General features: G+C 40.6%; 1 protein-coding gene across 2 annotated transcripts; it reads left to right on the top strand.

Moving 5' to 3' along the window:
- The first annotated feature begins 3044 nt into the window (after positions 1-3044).
- Positions 3045-19150, top strand: tspan3a (tetraspanin 3a). Of its 2 annotated transcripts, XM_021598551.3 has the most exons (8): positions 3060-3508; positions 3850-3959; positions 13886-14077; positions 14346-14420; positions 15938-16039; positions 16151-16303; positions 16394-16477; positions 18214-19150. In XM_021598551.3, exons 1-8 carry the CDS (start codon positions 3301-3303, stop codon positions 18304-18306), a joined length of 1017 nt encoding a protein of 338 aa, XP_021454226.2. In that variant the 5' UTR covers positions 3060-3300; the 3' UTR covers positions 18307-19150. The 2 variants fall into 2 exon arrangements, with proteins under 2 accessions (XP_021454244.2, XP_021454226.2); XM_021598569.3 differs by lacking the exon at positions 3850-3959 and having other exon boundaries at positions 3045-3508.
- The last annotated feature ends 97 nt before the right edge of the window (positions 19151-19247 follow it).

Genomic DNA, 19247 nt, shown 5'->3' with positions numbered 1-19247 from the left:
CCTTTGAAGATCTTCCACTGTTTGCAATCCAAAGGGTCCCAGCTACATCACAAATGGTCGTTTTGTTCGATAAAGTCCTTCTTTATATCCTAAAAAAGTCTGTTTTGTTGGCACGCTTGACTCAGTAATCCACCGGTTTCCCTCGTTCAAAATGCATACAAATGAATCTTGTAAATTACCATTGAAATTCTTCCAAACAAGTCAAACAACGTTCCTAATTAATCCTTAGGTACCCTAATATGTAAATAAACGATAACATTTAAGACTGAGAATAGTATATTCATTACCGGAGATAAATAACCAAGTGCGCGCCCTCACCGGAACGCGCTACAAACACTACAGCCAAAATGGAGCCAATTACAAAAACTACAAATTCTAGCTCATTTTTCAAAAAACAAGTCTGAAACTCTTTCTGAAGACTGTTGACATCTAGTGGAAGCCCTAGGAACTGCAATCTGGGAGGTATTACTTTTATATTCCCATTGACAGCCATAGTAATCAGGGGTGATGGATTGTCCTCGGGTTCTCGCCTGCCAAATCAGTTCTGTTATACTCTCAGACATTATTTTAACCGCTTTGGAAACTTTAGAGTGTTTTCTATCCAATACTACCAATTATATACATATCCTAGCTTCTTACTCAGGCAGGCACTTTACGCACCTCATTCATCCAAACTTCCGAATACTGCCCCCTATCCCAAAGAGGTTTTAACCTTTCTAGCGCAGACGTTCCGCTAGCAGAACCACTGGACAATATTCAGCTGAAAAGGCAGTGCGCGAAATTCTAAAATATTTTTTTGAAATATGTAACTTTCACACATTAACAAGTCCAATACAGCAAATGAAAGATAAACATCTTGTTAATCTACCCATCGTGTTCGATATCAAAAATGCTTTACAGCGAAAGCACAACATATGTTAGGTCATAGCTAAGTCAAAAAACACAGCCATTTTCCCAGCCAAATATAGGAGTCACAAATAGCAGAAATACAGATAAAATGAATCACTAACCTTTGATGATCTTCATCAGATGACACTCATAGGACATCATGTTACACAAGACATGAATGTTTTGTTCGATAATGTGCATATTTATATCCAAAAATCTCAGTTTACATTGGCGCGTTACGTGCAGTAATGTTTTGATTCCATAACATCCGGTGATTTTGCAGAAATACTCATAATAAACATTGATAAAAGATACAACTGTTATTCACAGAATTAAAGACAGACTTCTCCTTAATGCAACCGCTGTGTCAGATTCCAAAAAAACTTTACAGAAAAAGCATAATCTGAGAACGGCGCTCAGAGCCCAATCCAGCCAGAGAAATTTCCGCCATTTTGGAGTCACTAACACCATAAATATTCACTTACCTTTGATGATCTTCATCAGAAGGCACTCCCAGGAATCCCAGTTCCACAATAAATGACTGATTTGTTCCATAAAGTCCATAATTTATGTCCAAATAGCCACTTGTTGTTAGCATGTTCAGCCCAGTAATCCATCTTCATGAGGCGTGAGCACTTCGTCCAGACAAAAACTCAAATGTTCCATTACAGGTCGTAGAAACAAGTCAAATGATGTATGGAATCAATCTTTAGGATGTTTTTAACATAAAACATCAATAAGCTTCCAACCGGAGAATTCCTATGTCTGAAGAAAAGCACTGGAACAAGAGCTAACTCTGTCGGGAGAGCACGTCTTGAGCCTGAGAAACTCTGCCAGACCAATGACTCAAACAGGTCTCATGAGCCCCTCCTTTATAGTAGAATCCTCAAACCAGTTTCTAAAGACGGTTGCCATCTAGTGGAAGCCGTAGGAAGTGCAACTTGACTCCATAGACACTGTGTATTCGGTAGGCCAAGCTTTGAAAAACTACAAACCTCAGATATCCCACTTCCTGGTTGGATTTTTCTCAGGTTTTCGTCTGCCATTTATTTGAGTTATGTTATACTCACAGACATCATTCAAGTGTTTTCTATCCAATACTAATAATGATATGCATATATTAGCATCTGGGACAGAGTAGGAAGCAGTTCACTCTGGGAATGCTATTCATCCAAAAGTGAAAATGCTGCCCCCTATCCCAAAAAGGTTAACACATGTAGACGTTAAGGCGTTCATGGTTAGATCGAACACTGTGAACACTACGTCAATGTGGCAGTGTGATGTTGTTCCCCTAGATTATGCACCAAGTTGCACACAAGGACGAATTCAAATAGGCCAGGTCAAGAGAGGATGTTAATAATTTGATAATAATAATAATAATTCAGTGTATTTTTTAAATTTAATTACAGCTGCATAGCTAATGTTTTTCTTTGGTGTACAAACACTTTTTCATATCAATATTATACATACATGATGATGATTGTAAAACTTTTTTTAGATTTTGGTTTGGCCCATCGCGGGTTATCTGTACCCCCTTATTGTTCTCTTTTGCCTGACCTTTGGCTAGCAAGGTATGTTGTCCTTGGCTCCGAAATTGTTTAATATAAAACCGTCATAATGTTACACAATGTACTGTTATGCTACCATATGTTTGTTACAATGTGGATAATATAAAGATTTATGTTAACAAGTTTCACAAAGCTCGCTAACTAGGGTATCTATTGTAACTTGTGAGTACTTGGGACAGTGTTTGAGTGAGTGTCTCATGTGCTTGCGCAGGTGCTTGAGAGCTAGGACTGCGCCAAGGGTTAACATAATGTGTGCTGTCTCTTCGTGTGCAGGTATGTCTTTTATTTTATCAGAATTATGTTCTGTATCATTTTACTTGTATGGTGTGCTGTTGTGCATTGAATGTGTGCTCTTTGGCGCTCTTTTGCCTGACTTTCGGCTAGCAAGGTGCCTGAGAGCTAGGACTGTGCCAAGGGTTAACATAATGTGTGTTGTCTCTTTGTGTGCAGGGCAAATAAAAAATAATTCCACTAGCAGACCTTCAGTTGTGGCAGCATCCTAATTAAAAGTACACAACGCAGAACGAACCACGCTACATCTACATGACGTGTACGTGTCACGTGACATGAACATGTCGGCAATTTGAAGACTTAGAAAAAAATAAGGAAGACCTTAGGAGACTTCGTGAAGGGTATCTGTAGCTTCGGGAGGCTTAATTCTGGCACTTATCACCCCCCATACAAACGAATCGGGAGGACGTGGTACGTCCTTTACATATGTAATTTACTCACTGATCCATATGTTTGTATTATGATACAAACACTGCTAGCACAGATAGAACAACGAGTTAGTTATAAAAAATATTTGCTGCTAAAATGAGTTGAGGTTGCAACATCGGGTCACATGACCTCCAACTGGTTGGTTTTTGTGGTGCTGGCGCTCCGGTGTATGGGAGTCAGAGAATCTACTCCAGTCGGGCATGGATTACAAAGCCAGCCATTTTGCAAATACGTTTTTACCATAATAATAGACAATACCTGTTTTAAACATGGGGCAGTGTGGTATCACATCATCAAAGACGGTGCTGGTTTTTCTGAACTTAATTTTTTGGGTAAGTCAAAACGACATCTTGTCGTTTGGGAATGAATGCGCAACATCCCTTCCTCAACCATAATACGCAGCAAATTTGCAAGCAACCTGCTAGCCATTCAAGGCAACCTCGGCCCATGTTTGTCTATTTGTAGCATCAATATAGCTAGCTAACGTTACTGTTTGAGAATTTGGGCTATTATAATTCAATGTTCTTGCAGTCATGTTGTTGCTGCCCCTTTTAGATGTAACTAGTTTTCGGAACATTTCCTTTGCTTCTCTGTTTTATTTCCTGTCTGGTTGCTTTGGCTACTGCGGCTAGAGGGAGTTAAATGCATGGCTTTTGTGCCCCATTTCTCCCAGGACGAAAGCCACTGCCTGCCCTGCAGTCTACCCCTTTGAACCTTTTAAAATGCTACTTCTCATACAATACTAGCCTGGTAGCCACCAGACAGTGCACCACTATCAAACAGGTAATATCTAACAATTCCACAACAAAACCTAACACACAGAATCTAGTAAAGGAATGGGATAAGAGTATATACAGTTGAGGTTGGAAGTTTACATACTCATTAGCCAAATACATCACAATCCCTGGGATTTTTTACTAGGATTAAATGCCAGTCTTAGGTCAGTTAGGATCACCACTTTATTTTAAGAATGTCAAATGTCAGAATAATAATAAAGAGTGATTTTAAGATTGTATGTCTTTCATCACATTCCCAGTGGTTCAGAAGTTTACATACACTAAATTAGTATTTGGTAACATTGCCTTTAAATTGTTTAACTTGGATGAAACGTTTCGGGGAGCCTTCCACAAGCTTCCCACAATAAATTGGGTGAATTTTGGCCCATTCCTCCTGACAGAGCTGGTGTAAAGGAGTCAGGTTTGTAGGCCTCCTTGCTCGCACACGCTTTTTCAGTTCTGCCCACAAATATTCTATAGGACTGAGGTCAGGGCTTTGTGATGGCCACTCCAATACCTTGACTTTGTTGTTCTTAAGCCATTTTGCCACAACTTTGGAAGAATGCTTGGGGTCATTATCCATTTGGAAGACCCATTTGCGACCAAGCTTTAACTTCCTGACTGATGTCTTGAGATGTTGCTTCAATATATCCACATAATTTTCCTACCTCAAGATGCCATCTATTTTTGTGAAGTGCACCAGTCCCTCCTGCAGCAAAGCACCCCCACAACATGATGCTGCCACCTGCGTGCTTCACGGTTAGGATGGTGTTCTTCGGCTTGCAAGTCACCCCGTTTATCCTCCAAACATAACGATGGTCGTTATGGCCAAACAGTTCTATTTTTGTTTCGTCAGACGAGAGGACATTTCTCCAAAAAGTGTGCAGTTGCAAACCGTAGTCTGTATTTTTTTATGGCGGTTTTGGAGCAGTGGCTTCTTCCTTGCTGAGCGGCCTTTCAGGTTATGTCGATATAGGACTAGTTTTACTGTGGTTATAGATACTTTTGTACCTGTTTCCTCCAGCATCTTCACAAAGTCCTTTGATGTTGTTCTGGGATTGATTTGCACTTTTTGCACCAAAGTACGTTCATCTCTAGGAGAAAACGTGTCTTCCTGAGCGGTATGACGGCTGCGTGATCCCATGGTGTTTATACTTGCATACTATTGTTTGTACAGATGAACGTGGTACCTTCAGGCTTTTGGAAATTTCTCACAAGGTTGAACCAGACTTGTGGAGGTCTACAATTTATTTTCTGAGGTCTTGGCTGAATTTTTTTTATTTTCCCATGATGTCAAGCAAAGAGGCACTGAGTTTGAAGATGTACCTGTGGATGTATTTCAAGGCCTATCTCCAATTGATTCAAATTATATCAGTTAGCCGATCAGAAGTTTCTAAAGCCATGACATCATTTTCTGGAATTTTCCAAGCTGTTTAAAGGCACAGTCGTATGTTAATTTCTGACCCACTGGAATTGTGATACAGTGAATTATAAGTGAAATAATCTGTCTGTGAACAATTGTTGGAAATATTACTTGTCATGCACAAAGTAGATGTCCTAACCGACTTGCCAAAACTATAGTTTGTTAACAAGAACTTTGTGGAGTGGTTGATAAACGAGCCTTAACCTTTTGCGTGTAAGGGGCATGTTTTTGTTTTTGGCTAAAAAACTTACCCATTTGAAACTGCCTATTACTCAGCCCCAGAAACTAGAATATGCATATAATTGTCAGATTAGGATAGAAAACACTAAAGTTTCCAAAACTGTCAAAATATTGTCTGTAAGTATAACAGAACTGATATTGCAGGTGAAACCCTGAGGAAAATCCAATCAGGAAGTGCCTCTTATTTTGAAACCCTTCTGTTCCTATGCATGTCTATCCTCAATTTAAAGGGATATCAACCACATTCCTTTTTCTCTGGCTTCCCTAAGGTGTCAACAGTCTTTAGACATAGTTTCAGGCTTTTAGTTTGAAAAATGAGCTTGAAAGATCACATTGCGTAAGTGGATAGGTGGGGGCTCTCTGAGTGAGTTTTTGCGCTACAGAGTAAAGCCTCTTTTGTTCCTCCCGCTGTTATTGAAAAACCTACACACTCGGTTGATATATTATCGAGTATATATTTTAAAAACTACCTGAGGAATGATTATAAAAAACGTTTGACATTTTTCTGTGGACATTATGAAGACTATTTGGAATTTCCGTCTGCGTTGTCGTGACCGCTCTTTCCTGTGGATTTCTGAACATAAGGCGACAAACAAACAGAGGTATTTTGGGTATAAAAATAATCTTTATGGAACAAAGGAACATTTGTGTAACTGGGAGTCTCGTGAGTGAAAACATCCGAAGATCATCAAAGGTAAACGGTTAATTTTATTGCTTTTCTGATTTTGGTGACCAAGCTTCCTGATGCTAAGTGTACATAATGCTATGCTAGGCTATCGATAAACTTACACAAACGCTTGGATTGCTTTCGCTGTGAAGCATAATTTCAAAATCTGAGACGACAGGTGGATTAACAAAAGGCTAAGCTGTGTTTTGCAATATTGCACTTGTGATTTCATGAATATGAATATTTTTTAGTAATATTATTTGACTGTGGCGCTATGCTATTCAGCGGTTGCTGACGAAAATGATCCCGCGTCAGGGATGGGTAGCGTCAAGAAGTTAATGAATCCAACCTAAGTGTATGTAAACTTCCGACTTCAACTGTAAGTATAAAATATATGGATGAGCAGTGACCGAGCAGCTAAGATGCAATAGATAGTAAAGAATAGATACAGTTTACATAATATACATATGAGATGAGTAATGCGTGTGTAGACATTTATTAAAGTAACTAGTGTTCCATTTATTAAAATGGCCAATGATATCACGTCTGTAGGTAGGCAGCTGCCGATCTGTGCTAGTGGAGGCTGTTTTAACAATCTGATGGCTTTGAAGATTGAAAAACAGCTTCTATCTCTCTGTCCCAGCTTTGCGCCTTCAACACACTGTCTGTGTGCGTGGACCATTTCAGTTGTTGGTGATATGTACACCGAGAAACTTTAAAACTTTCCACCTTCTCCACTGCTGTCCTGTGGATAGGGGGGTGCTCCCTTTGCTATTTCCTGAGGTCCACGATCATCTCTTTTCTTTTCCTTACATTGAGTGAGAGGTTATTTTTCTGACACCACACTCCGAGGGCCCTCACCTCCTCCCTGTTGGCTGTCTTGTCGTTTTTGGTTATCAAGCCTACCGCTGTTGTGTCGTCTGCAAACGTGATGATTGAGTTGGAGGCGTGCATGGTCACGCAGTTGTGGGTGAACAGGGAGTACAGAAGGGGGCTGAGAACTCACCCTTGTGGGGCCCCAGTGTTGAGGTTCAGCGGAGTGGAGATGTTGTTTCCTACCTTCACCACCTGGGGGTGGCCCGTCAGGAAGTCCAGGACCCAGTTGCACAGAGGAGGGTCGGGATCTAGGGTCTCAAGCTTAATGATGAGTTTGGAGGGTACTCTAGTGTTGAATGCTGAGCTGTAGTGAACAGCATTCTTACATTGGTCTTCCTCTTGTCCAGATGGGATAGGGCAGTGTGCAGTGTGATGGCGATTGCATTGTATGTTGACCTATTGGGGCAGTAATTTTTTTGGGGGAAGTGGGTCTAGGGTGGAGGTGATATGATCCTTGACTAGTCTCTCAAAGCACTTCATGATGACAGAAGTGAGTGCTACGGGGCGATAGTCATTTAGTTCAATTACCTTAGCTTTCTTGGGAACAAGAACAATGGTGGCCATCTTGAAGCATGTGGGGACAGCAGGCTGGGATAGGGATTAGAGGTCGACCGATTAATCGGCATGGCTGATTAATTAGGGCCGATTTTTAAAGTTTTGATAACAGTCGGTAGTCTACCTTTTTGGATGCCGATTACATTGCAATCCACGATGAAACTGCGTGGCAGGCCTACCACCTGTTACGTGAGTGAGCCTGCCACACGAGTGCAGCGTCAAAAGGAGCCAAGGTAAGTTGCTAGCTAGCATTAAACTTATCTTATAAAAAACAATCAATCTTCACATAATCACTAGATAACTACACATGGTTGATGATATTACTAGGTTAACTAGCTTGTCCTGCGTTGCATATAATCAATGCGGTGCCTGTTAATTTATCATCGAATCGCAGCCTACTTCAACTTCGCCAAACGGGTGATGATTTAACAAAAACACATTGTGCTTTTTTTCAGCAATCTTTGCACAAATGTACCTAACCATAGACATTAATGCCTTTCTTAAAATCCATACACAGAAGTATATATTTTTATACCTGCATATTTAGTTAAAATAAATTAATGTTAGCAGGCGATATTAACTAGGGAAATTGTGTCACTGCTCTTGCGTTCAGTGCAAGCAGAGTCAGGGTATATGCAATAGCTTGGGCCGCCTGGCTCGTTGTGAACTAATTTGCCAGAATTTTACATAATTATGACAACTTTGAAGGTGGTGCAATGTAACAGCAATATTTAGACTTAGGGTTGCCACCCGTTTTTATAAAATACGTAACAGTTCCGTAATTCACTGAAATAATAAACGTTTTGTTTTTTGAAATTATAGTTTCTGGATTTGACTAATGAACAAAGGCTTGTATTTATGTGTGCTTATTACATTTATAATTAAGTATATTATTTGATAGAGCAGTCTGACTGAGCGGTGGTAGGCAGCAGCAGGCTCGTAAGCATTCATTCAAACAGCACCTGTTCTCATGTTCTGAGCAAGGAATTTAAACGTTAGCTTTTTTACATGGCACATATTGCACTTTTACGTTCATCTCCGATGAACGTGAGAACTGTTTTTGCATTATTTAAACATGTTTCATTATTTATTTAAGACTAAATAGATTTTATTTATATATTATATTAAGTTAAAATTAAAGTGTTCATTGTTCATTCAGTATTGTTGTAATTGTCATAGATTAAAATCGGCTGATTTCTATAATATGTATCTGCTTTTTTTTGGTCCTCCAATAAACGGTATCAGCGTTGAAAAATAATAATCGGTCGACCTCTAATAGGGATTGATTGAATATGTCCGTAAACACACCAGCCAGCTGGTCTACGCATGCTCTGAGGACGCAGCTAGGGATGCCGTCTGGGCCATCGGTGGCACTGTATTGTCCAAAAGCGTGCAAAGAAGTTGTTTAATTTGTCTGGAAGCAAGACGTTGATGTCTGCGACGGGGCTGGTTTTCTTTTTGTAATCCTTGATTGTCTGTAGACCCTGCCACATACGTATTGTGTTTGAGCCGTTGAATTGCGACTCCACTTTGTCTCTATACTGACATTTACATGCTGACCAAACCGGAACCATCGCGTGCGCGAGTGCCGCAAAATACATTTAGAAATCCATGTTATTCAATTATTGCACCCACACTGCTTGCACGCGCCAACGAGCGTCTGCGTTGCCAAGGGCTAAAATAGAACTCCTTTCTATTTTTGACGCAGATCGCACTGCAAGTCCTGCCTCTCCTATCTCCTCATTGGTTTATAGAAGCAAGTACCCACGTGCCATCTCCTCATTGGTTATACCCACGTGGGTGATTGAAAGATTAAATGTTTTGCTGGTTGTTGTGGTAATACTATGAAAGTGTAGATGCCAATCACCGTATAAGTTCAAATATGAAAAAGCCTGGAAGGAGGAGAGATGACTAGAAACGATTTGGTTGGCCGTTTTATGTGTGGATTAATTGTCGGAGTAGAGGGCCTTGTGCATTTCAGGTAAAATAACAACTCAATGTTTATATCCCAGGACAAATTAGCTAGCAACAGCAAGCTAGCTAAATAGGACAAATTAGCGAGCAAGCTAACTAGCTAAATTGCCATACATGTTTAATGCTTTTCGTCCTGTCCTCAAATTAATGTAATTTGTTCAGAGTTTGTTTTGATATTATAACCTGCGTGTCATGATCACGTTTGGAGTAGGGGGACAAAATAAATGTATGCACGATAGCACACGATGGCGCACGCTCGCAGCCGGTTTGGGTTCCGTGTTAGCTTATTTGATTGCCTTTTGGAGGGAATAACTACACTGTTTGTGTTCGGCCATATTTCCAGTTACCACCGCATTTAATCATGGCAAGGCATGTGCTTTCAGTTTTGCTCGAAAGCTGCCATCAGTCCATGGTTTCTGGTTAGGGAAGGTTTTAATTGTCACAGTGGGTACAACATCTCCTATACACTTCCTTCTAAACTCGCTCACAAGATCAGCGTTTACGTCAATGTTATTGTCTGAGGTTACCCGGGAACATATCCCCAGTCCATGTGATCGAAGCAATCTTGAAGCGTCATGGTCAGATTTGCCAAAAGGAGTGCTGGGGAGGGTCTTGTATGCATCGCGGAAGTTAGAGTAGCAATGGTCGAGCGTGTTACTCGCTCGTGTACAGCAATCGATATGCTGATAGAATTTAGTTAGCCTTGTTCACAAATTATCTTTGTTAAAATCCCCAGCTACAATAAATGCAGCCTCAGGATTCGAGGTCGACCGATTAATCGGAATGGCCGATTTTAATTAGGGCCGTTTTCATAACAATCGGAAATCGGTATTTTTGGGCACCGATTTAAAAAAAAAAAAAAAAAAAAAAAGATTTATTTAATCTTTATTTAACTTGGCAAGTCAGTTAAGAACACATTCTTATTGCCTCTGCCCCTGCCTCGTTCAGGGGCAGAACGACAGATTTTCACCTTGTCAGCTCAGGGGATCCAATCTTGCAACCTTACAATTAACTAGTCCAACACAATAACGACCTGCCTCTCTCTCGTTGCACTCCACAAGGAGACTGGCTGTTACGCAAATGCAGTAAGCCAAGGTAAGTTGCTAGCTAGCATTAAACGTATCTTATTAATCATAATTACTAGTTAACTACACATGGTTGATATTACTAGATATTATCTAGTGTGTCCTGCGTTGCATATAATCTGACTGTGCATACAAGTATCTGACTGAGCGGTGGTAGGCAGAAGCAGGCACGTAAACATTCATGCAAACAGCACTCGTGCGTTTTGCCAGCAGCTTTTCGTTGTGCGTCAAGCATTGCGCTGTTTATGACTTCAAGCCTATCAACTCCCGAGATGAGGCTGGTGTAACCGAAGTGAAATGGCTGGCTAATTAGCGCGCGCTAATAGCGTTTCAAACTTCACTCGCTCTGAGCCTTGGGGTGGTTGTTTCCCTTGCTCTGCGTGGGTAACGCTGCTTGGATGTGGTAGCTGTTGTCGTTGTGTTGCTGGTTCGAGCCCAGGGAGGAGCGAGGAGAGGGACGGAAGCTATACTGTTACACTGGCAATACTAAAGTGACTATAAGAACATCCAATATTCAACGGTTAATTAAATACAAATGGTATAGAGGGAAATAGTCCTATAATTTCTATAATAACTACAACCTAAAACTTCTTACCTGGGGATATTGAAGACTCATGTTAAAAGGAACCACCAGCTTTGAAATGTTCTCATGTTCTGAGCAAGGAACTTAAACGTTAGCTTCCCTACATAGCACATATTGCACTTTTACTTTCTTCTCCAACACTTTGTTTTTGCATTATTTAAACCAAATTGAACATGTTTCATTATTTACTTGAGGCTAAATAGATTTTATTTGTTTTATATTAAGTTAAAATAAGTGTTCATTCAGTATTGTTGTAATTGTCATTATTACAAATACATTAAAAAAATTAAATAAAAATTGTCCGATTAATCGGTATCGGCTTTTTTGGTCCTCCAATAATCGATATTGGTATCGGCGTTGAAAAATCATAATCGGTCGACCTCTACTCAGGATATATGGTTTCCAGTTTGCATGAAGTCCAGTGAAGTTCCTTGATAGATGTCTTGGTATCCTCTTGCGGGGGGATATACTTGGCTGTGACGATGACCGAGGAGAGTTCTTGGGAGATAATACCGTCGAAGATTTCTAGGTCAGGTGAACAAAAGGACTTGAGTTCCTGTATGTTGTTACAATTACACCATGAGTCGTTAATCCTGACACATACACCCCCACCCTTCTTCATACCGGAGAGATCTTTATTCCTGTCGATGCACTGAAAATCCCGTTGGCTGTATGGACTCCGACAGCATGTCCCCAGCTAGCCATGTCTCCGACATGTTACAATCCCGGATATCTCTTTAGAAAGCAACTCTTGCCCTGATTTCGTCTACTTTGTTAACTAGGGACTGGACATTAGCGAGTAATATGCTTAGAAGTGGTGGATGGTGTGCGCGCATCCAAAGCCTCACTAGAAGACTGTTCCAGCACCCTCTCCTCTGGCGGCGTTGTTTTGGATCGGCCTCTGGAATCAGTTCAAATGCCCTGGGAGGTACAGATAAAGGATCCGCTTTGGGAAAGTCGTATTCCTGGTTGTAGTGCTGGTAAGTTGATGTTTCTCGGATATCCAATAGTTCTTCCCGTTTGTATGTAATAACACTTAAGGTTTTCTGGGCTAACGATGTAAGAAATACATCAAAAATAAAATACTGTACAGTTTCCTAAGGACTAGAAGCGAAGCTGCCATCTTGCTTGAGTTATTATAATGCAAATGGGATGGTTGTAATAGTTATGCATTTGTCAGACATACACCTTTCAGGCCATCCGTAGCCCGCTCATGATTGGTCTCAGATTCTTTTATAGGCCTAGTTTAGTCCATTCATATACACAAACTATTGATTTATTGAACCTTTATTTAACTAGGCAAGTCAGTTAAGAACAAATTCTTCTTTACAACGACGGCCTACATCGGCCAGACCCGGACAACGCTTGGCCAATTATTCGCCGCCCTATGGGACTCCCAATCACGGCCGGTTGTGATACAGCCTGGATTCAAACCAGGGTGTCTGTAGTGACACCTCTAGCACTGAGATGCAGTGCCTTAGACCGCTGTGCCACTCAGGAGATACCTTTAGCACAGGTGTTTAAACTGAGTCAGGGTCTCAACTTACAAGTTCAAATAGTAGAATACACAAGGTGCAATTTAGAAATGTAGTTGTCCATCAGCAGTTTCTCTCTGTCAGTCAATTATCCCCAGTCAGCTAACATGTAAAACAGCAAATTGTCCTCTCTGCAAAATAAGTAGACTTGCATGAAATTTGTTATCAAGTGCAAAATCTCCTCTCTGCCCCATGGCAAAATATGTACAATTGCAGCAAAGAACTTTCTTTAAAACTGCAACACTTTCTCTACACCATGGCAAAATGTGTAGAATTGCACGAAACTAACAGCATTTCTCTCCACTGTCAAGAGGGGGGGCACTAAAATGTTTACTCTCAATGTGGAGGGGTTGTGGATGTGAGTATTCAGACCCGTGAGCATCTGAGGCCCCTCATGATGAGTTGCCCATCCCTGCTTTATTCATTAAGGTGTCTTCTGGGGGAGTTTTGTTAAGAGCTCTGATGCACTTTCTGAATGTTAACACGCATTGCTTGCGGTACAGTTTTAGAAACATAAGGGCCAATTTTTATCAAAAAACTAAAGGTTAAACACACCTTTTTGGGGGGTTAGTGTTCACACATGGCCATATCTACACGTTACAGCGCTTGTTTATGGAAGATAAAGGTGATCACTATTGAGCTCAAACACCTGTGTGTAAGCGAACTGGGAAGTAAGTGTAGTTTGTCGGCTGGAGGCACACAGCCGTATGTGCAAACCTGCTAAGGTAAGTATATATTTTTTTTATTTGAACGATTATTTCTTGCTGATATACATGTTTCTAAACCTGTATCACAAGCAATGATTATTGACTTTTCTAAACATTAAGCGGTGCTTGTAGCAGAGAACCCTTAGGATAAAGCAGAATGCCCTGTTAATGCCTTGGGTTTTCATATCTTCTCAGGGACCATCAGACTCAGAGGTTGTACTCATTCAAACATTTTATTTCATTTGCGTTTTTGTGGTATTAATACTTTCCCCCCCACCCATCATACAGGCAGCAGCAGGGATTTTGTGCTATGTTGGAGCCTACGTGTTCATCACGTATGATGACTACGACCACTTCTTTGAAGATGTGTACACCCTTATCCCTGCTGTGACCATAATTGCAGTAGGAGGCCTCCTTTTCATCATCGGTCTTATTGGATGTTGTGCCACAATACGAGAAAGCCGCTATGGGCTTGCAGCGGTCAGTGAATGTTTTCTTAGCACCTACTACTACAACGTTCAACCTGGGCTCAGATATCATATCCCTCTGTGTTCCTGTTGTCCAGATGACTGATTACTAAATGCATAGCCCAGTTCAGGCTACAGACAAGAGTTCATATTGTTTTGTATTATGTTGGATAATCCTTCATTACAGTTTATTGATTTAAATGTGCCTCTTATGAATGCCAAGCACCCATTTTATTTTCAGGAGTTTCTTCAATGTTTAATTATTCCTCTTCTCCCCACAGTTTGTCGTCCTTCTCCTGCTGGTGTTTGTGACGGAAGTGCTTGTGGTGGTTTTTGGTTATATTTACAGGTCAAAGGTGTGTAAAACCCTATTCTTATGGGACTAGTTTTACTGGGAGAGATGGGGTTCTGTAATTATGTGTACGAGCACAAATCACCATATCCATTATTTAAGTCCCCCATCCGACTCTGCCAATTTTTGCATAGCAGGAGAGTAATAATTCCTTAAAAACTACTGTTTTTCAACTAACTCCAAGGTCCTCTGAAAATACTAGTCACGTGCGAATCGACATCCCTGTGTTTTGAGAGAAATGTCTTGAGTTTGACAGGTGTTGCTCGTGGTTTGAGCAAGAAAACAATAACTGATTAGATAAATTGATGCTTTAAACAAAATTCTGCGCATTGCCGATATATTTAGGACCTACGGTATCAACCTTCACAGTGAATGCTTTTGTTTATATGTTTTGTGCCAAAGTATTGAACATCACCAAATGTCTCAGTAAAAAAAATATTGCTCCTATTTAATGCAACCCTTGCTGTTAATAGATGACAAAGCAGCATTATAACTGAGCAAAGGTCCCTTTCTCATCCATAGCCTAAAAGCGCATCTCAAGTGTGTGCTGTTTAGCTCCCATCTGCAGGCTGTGGGGCATTTATGATGTCTACTGCAGATCTATAAAGTAATGATTATGATCACACTTCCTCAATTTAAATATTGTGGCGACACTTATACCAAAAAATATTTGGTAGCCAAGCTCTAGTTATCAGTGTAGCCTGTTATCACCTGGACATGTTGGCATAACTTCAAGCCTAGACTAAAAACCTCCAGAATTAAAGAATTACAGGCATCTGTTTGGAAAAAACAAATCCTGTCCGATTCTTCCTCTGGAATAACGGATATTCTGGAGTAATAATTACATAACCAACATTCTCTAGTAAAACTAATTCCATGTGAATAGGGCTTAAGTAAAGTATAAATCAAGCTTACAGTGCGTTTGTGCAATAAAGATTTTGTTCTGGATACCAATTCTTTAGATATGTTCCCAATGGGGAAAGAAAATTCTACCAGCCACAATATTACAGCTGTGGCTGCTTTGTGTGTCTCTACCTTCTTGCCCTTTGTGCTGTTGTCTGTGCCCAATAATGTTTGTACTTTGTTTTGTGCTGCTACCATGTTGTATTGCTACCTTGCTGTGTTGCTGCCTTGCTATGTTGTTGTCCTAGTTTTCTCTTTATGTTGTGTTGTCTCTCTTGCTGTGATGTGTGTTTTGTCCTATATTGTATCCCAGGCTCCTGTCCCCGCAGGAGGCCTTTTGGTAGGCCTTCATTGTAAATAAGAATTTGTTCTTAACTGACTTGCCTAGTTAAAGGTTAAATACAAAAATTAAATTTAAAAAATTACCTATTTTCTCCATGGAAAACATGGTAGCCACTATGTCTTTTTCTATTTAGACTACATGTTTGGAGATTTGTTTTCCCCTGACAGGAAAAGTGCTATCCAAAGTAAAGTGATTGGATATAGTGATATTCATTAGAAAAGCATTGAGGTTGTGTAAGATGGACCTATTAAGCACAGTTAACTGTTTGTTTACAGGTTGAAGATGAGGTCAATCACTCCATCCAGAAGGTGTACAATGAGTACAATGGCACCAACACAGATGCTCCGAGCCGTGCCATTGACTACGTGCAAAGACAGGTGTTGGCATGGAACTTGAGCAATTCATGTTTTGTGTAACAGTTTTAAAGTAATTTTAAAGCTGTATTGAATTGACCTAGTATTGACCATCATCATTTGTCATGCCTGCAGCTCCACTGTTGTGGGATTCACAATTACTCCGACTGGAGGAACACGCGCTGGTTTAATGAGTCTCGAAACAACAGTATACCAGTGAGCTGCTGCAAACCTAACGCCAGAAACTGTACAGGCTCTCTAGCCCATCCTGGAGACCTCTATCCAGAGGTAAGAGATCCAAAACGTACCTATGCTTTTCTTGCATGCATAATATACAAATTGATTCTCTTACACAATGTATTGTTTGTGTGTCTCCAGGGTTGTGAAGCCCTTGTTGTGAAGAAACTAAAGGAGATTATTATGTATGTCATCTGGGCAGCACTCACGTTCGCTGCAATTCAGGTAAAATAAAACTTCCATCAGCTCTCTTTCATTCAACTAATGGGGGATGCTTGTGCCCATGGAAGCTTCTCAGCCAAGGCGGAGAAAATAGGATTCTGCTCTATTTTTCAAGCGGCGCCGGAGTTGTTGACCAATCACAGTAGAAAACGTTGCCTACATGGTGATACGTCAGCACGTACGTCCAACAGTAGGACCAGCTAATTTGGCCACTCCAGCTAGCTGGCTAACTATCAGTTTACAGAATCACATTTAACAATAAAAAACATTGTTTTGGCGCGTTTGCATATTTCCATTAAATAATGCCTACTTTGTGAAGTGCTTGTGTGCAATAACTCAATTTGCCTTTGCTCACCTTCTAAACAACGCTTTTTTTTTTTAACTTCAGTAAAGTCTACAAAACTTTATCCACTCTGTTCGTAACAGATTCTAGTTTTGGGAACAGAACTGTATTGAGATCAAATGTTTAGTCGATGAGAAAATTTGCAGAATGTCGGCCAAAATCCATCTTCTCCCACTGCCGGCCACTGGGCTTCCTCTCACTACCATATTTGGTTGTGGAAACGCCATGCTTCACATGTATACATCCGGTGAAATATCTGTCTTATTGTTCTATTTGTGCTGTTGCCCTAGTGTGTGAAGGCACTAGCCGCTTTGACTAGAGGGACAAGTGGGATACTCTGCTATTTTCCGCTGGCTATCTAAAAAGCACTTATGGTATGAGTCATGAAATTATTCAGTATGGAGGCTGAGTGGGCCTGGGGTATGCCCGTATTATGTTAACCCCCTTGCCACACTCCAGCAAGCCTCAAGGAACCGGGACAGGGCACAGATGGGACTGTTACATTTTTCATAGACGGGTTAGTTGTTTAGCAACAAAACTGACGCGTGCGCAACTATGGGGCAAATCAGACTGGGTTGGCTTAGATTGTTGTCAACGTGTAAACTATATTTAGTCTCCAATGATTATTAAATACATTTGCACAATGAGCACTTGTCTCTCAAATACATTGTTGCAATTGTCTGGTTAGCTAGCAAGCTAATTTTAGCCATAGACATGAAATCAGTCAACACCTCAAAACAAGACATGGTATCAAGAACAAGATGGAACTAGCTGAAATGAGTCACTTATGATTCCCCAAATGGCAGTTTCTTGTCATTGTTGGTAGGCTATCTGGCCAACTAGAATCAAAACAACTCATGGACTTCTGTCCTGTTGAAGCATGCTCATCGTTTTCGTGACATTGTCAGCTAACCCATCAATAGGGACAGGGGAAAATCTAGGAATTCAAGGTGATCTCAAACTTAAACTTAAATTGGCTGGGGTACACCATTGTCTTATCTTGACTTGATAGATATATTAGTTACTTTGATTTGTTAAAAATGTGCATAATTAGATTCTAGAGTCTGGGAAATTGAGTCGGTGGATTGAGACGGCATGTTATTTGCTAGATTTACCCCTTTTTCATTCCGTTCATTTGACCCTCTGCATTTCATCATTAGATTATCTTATTCTATGGGCTGGTGAGGCATCTGAATCTGCTGGTTTGCAGTAATTCTAGAGGCTTTTGACCCAGATGCTTCTCTGTTTGCTGCTGATGTAGTTTTTGTGTCCCTGCTCAGCCTTTCCTGGGAGACTAGTTAGCCTAGCGTCCAGGTCAGAGGTTGACAGACGACCTCGTCAGGAAGGTATGGATGCATGACACTACATTTCAACCCCTGCTGTTTTCCTCTCCTAGGTATTTGGGATGCTGTGTGCCTTTGTTGTGCTGTGCCGGAGGAGCCGTGACCCTGCCTATGAACTTCTCATGACGGGGGGAACCTACGCATAAGAAGGACCCTACACTCTCACACCACACACACCTAGGCTCGTGGCTTTGTCAGTGGAGAGTGGTTCACTGGCTTGCCCAAGTTCAGGTATCTACTGTAAGCTGAAAAGCTCCTCACAGTGGCTCATACTCCACAATGGTGAAGTGGTGAAAAACCTATTTATTTACATGCTATGTAAGTTGATGTTTTGTTTTAGGTGTCTTATTAAAAACGCTACAAGCCAAATTCTAAAATGGCTATTTAAACACGTTTTTTGTTTGTTTAATTTGTTGCTCTGACTACTTACCCCTTTGTTGTTTGAGGTAGACAAGGATGTGAATGATGGACCTACTGTATGGAATATGTGGACTGAATACTTTCCTCATGTCTGTTTGCACTGTGTATGGCCTTGGAATATTTTATAACTATTTAAATCTATCATGTAAATAACTGAGTTGAAGATTCCCTTGTATGAGGTTGCCTTGTGCTACTGCTTTGTTTGTGTCCAGATCTCACCCTTCACCAGCACCATTCTGTTTCTGATAAGCAGTAGAACTATAGACCGTAGATTAATTACAGGCACTGGATCGACCCACCAGGAATGAGCAGTAACCAAAGTGCAGTCAATTAACTGATTTGCTTTGTAAGAATGTGGGCATTTGATTCAGTGCATAAAACAGGCTTATTTAGGAATAATCCACATGTACTGTTACTGAGCTTTTGTTGTACTTTGTGTGGAGTTGAGCACACTATGTAGGCCTAGTTTTCAAATAGATTTTAGCCATGTACAGAAACGTAAACCAGAGATGAATGTAAATAGAATGGGGTAAAACTAACAAGGAAATAAACGGTATATTCCATCCAGAATATTGTCTATTTTTATTTGTTTCTCTATCACAAAAATATGCTCAAGTTTCTCTGCACACACACACACAAGACTATAGCCATGCCTGGACATTAGAGC

This window comes from Oncorhynchus mykiss, chromosome 1, assembly GCF_057628025.1.
Source record: "Oncorhynchus mykiss isolate SJ-2025 chromosome 1, ASM5762802v1, whole genome shotgun sequence".
Lineage (NCBI taxonomy): Eukaryota > Metazoa > Chordata > Actinopteri > Salmoniformes > Salmonidae > Oncorhynchus > Oncorhynchus mykiss.
Note: the sequence above shows the minus strand (reverse complement) of the source record. Positions and strands in the feature narration are given on the sequence as shown.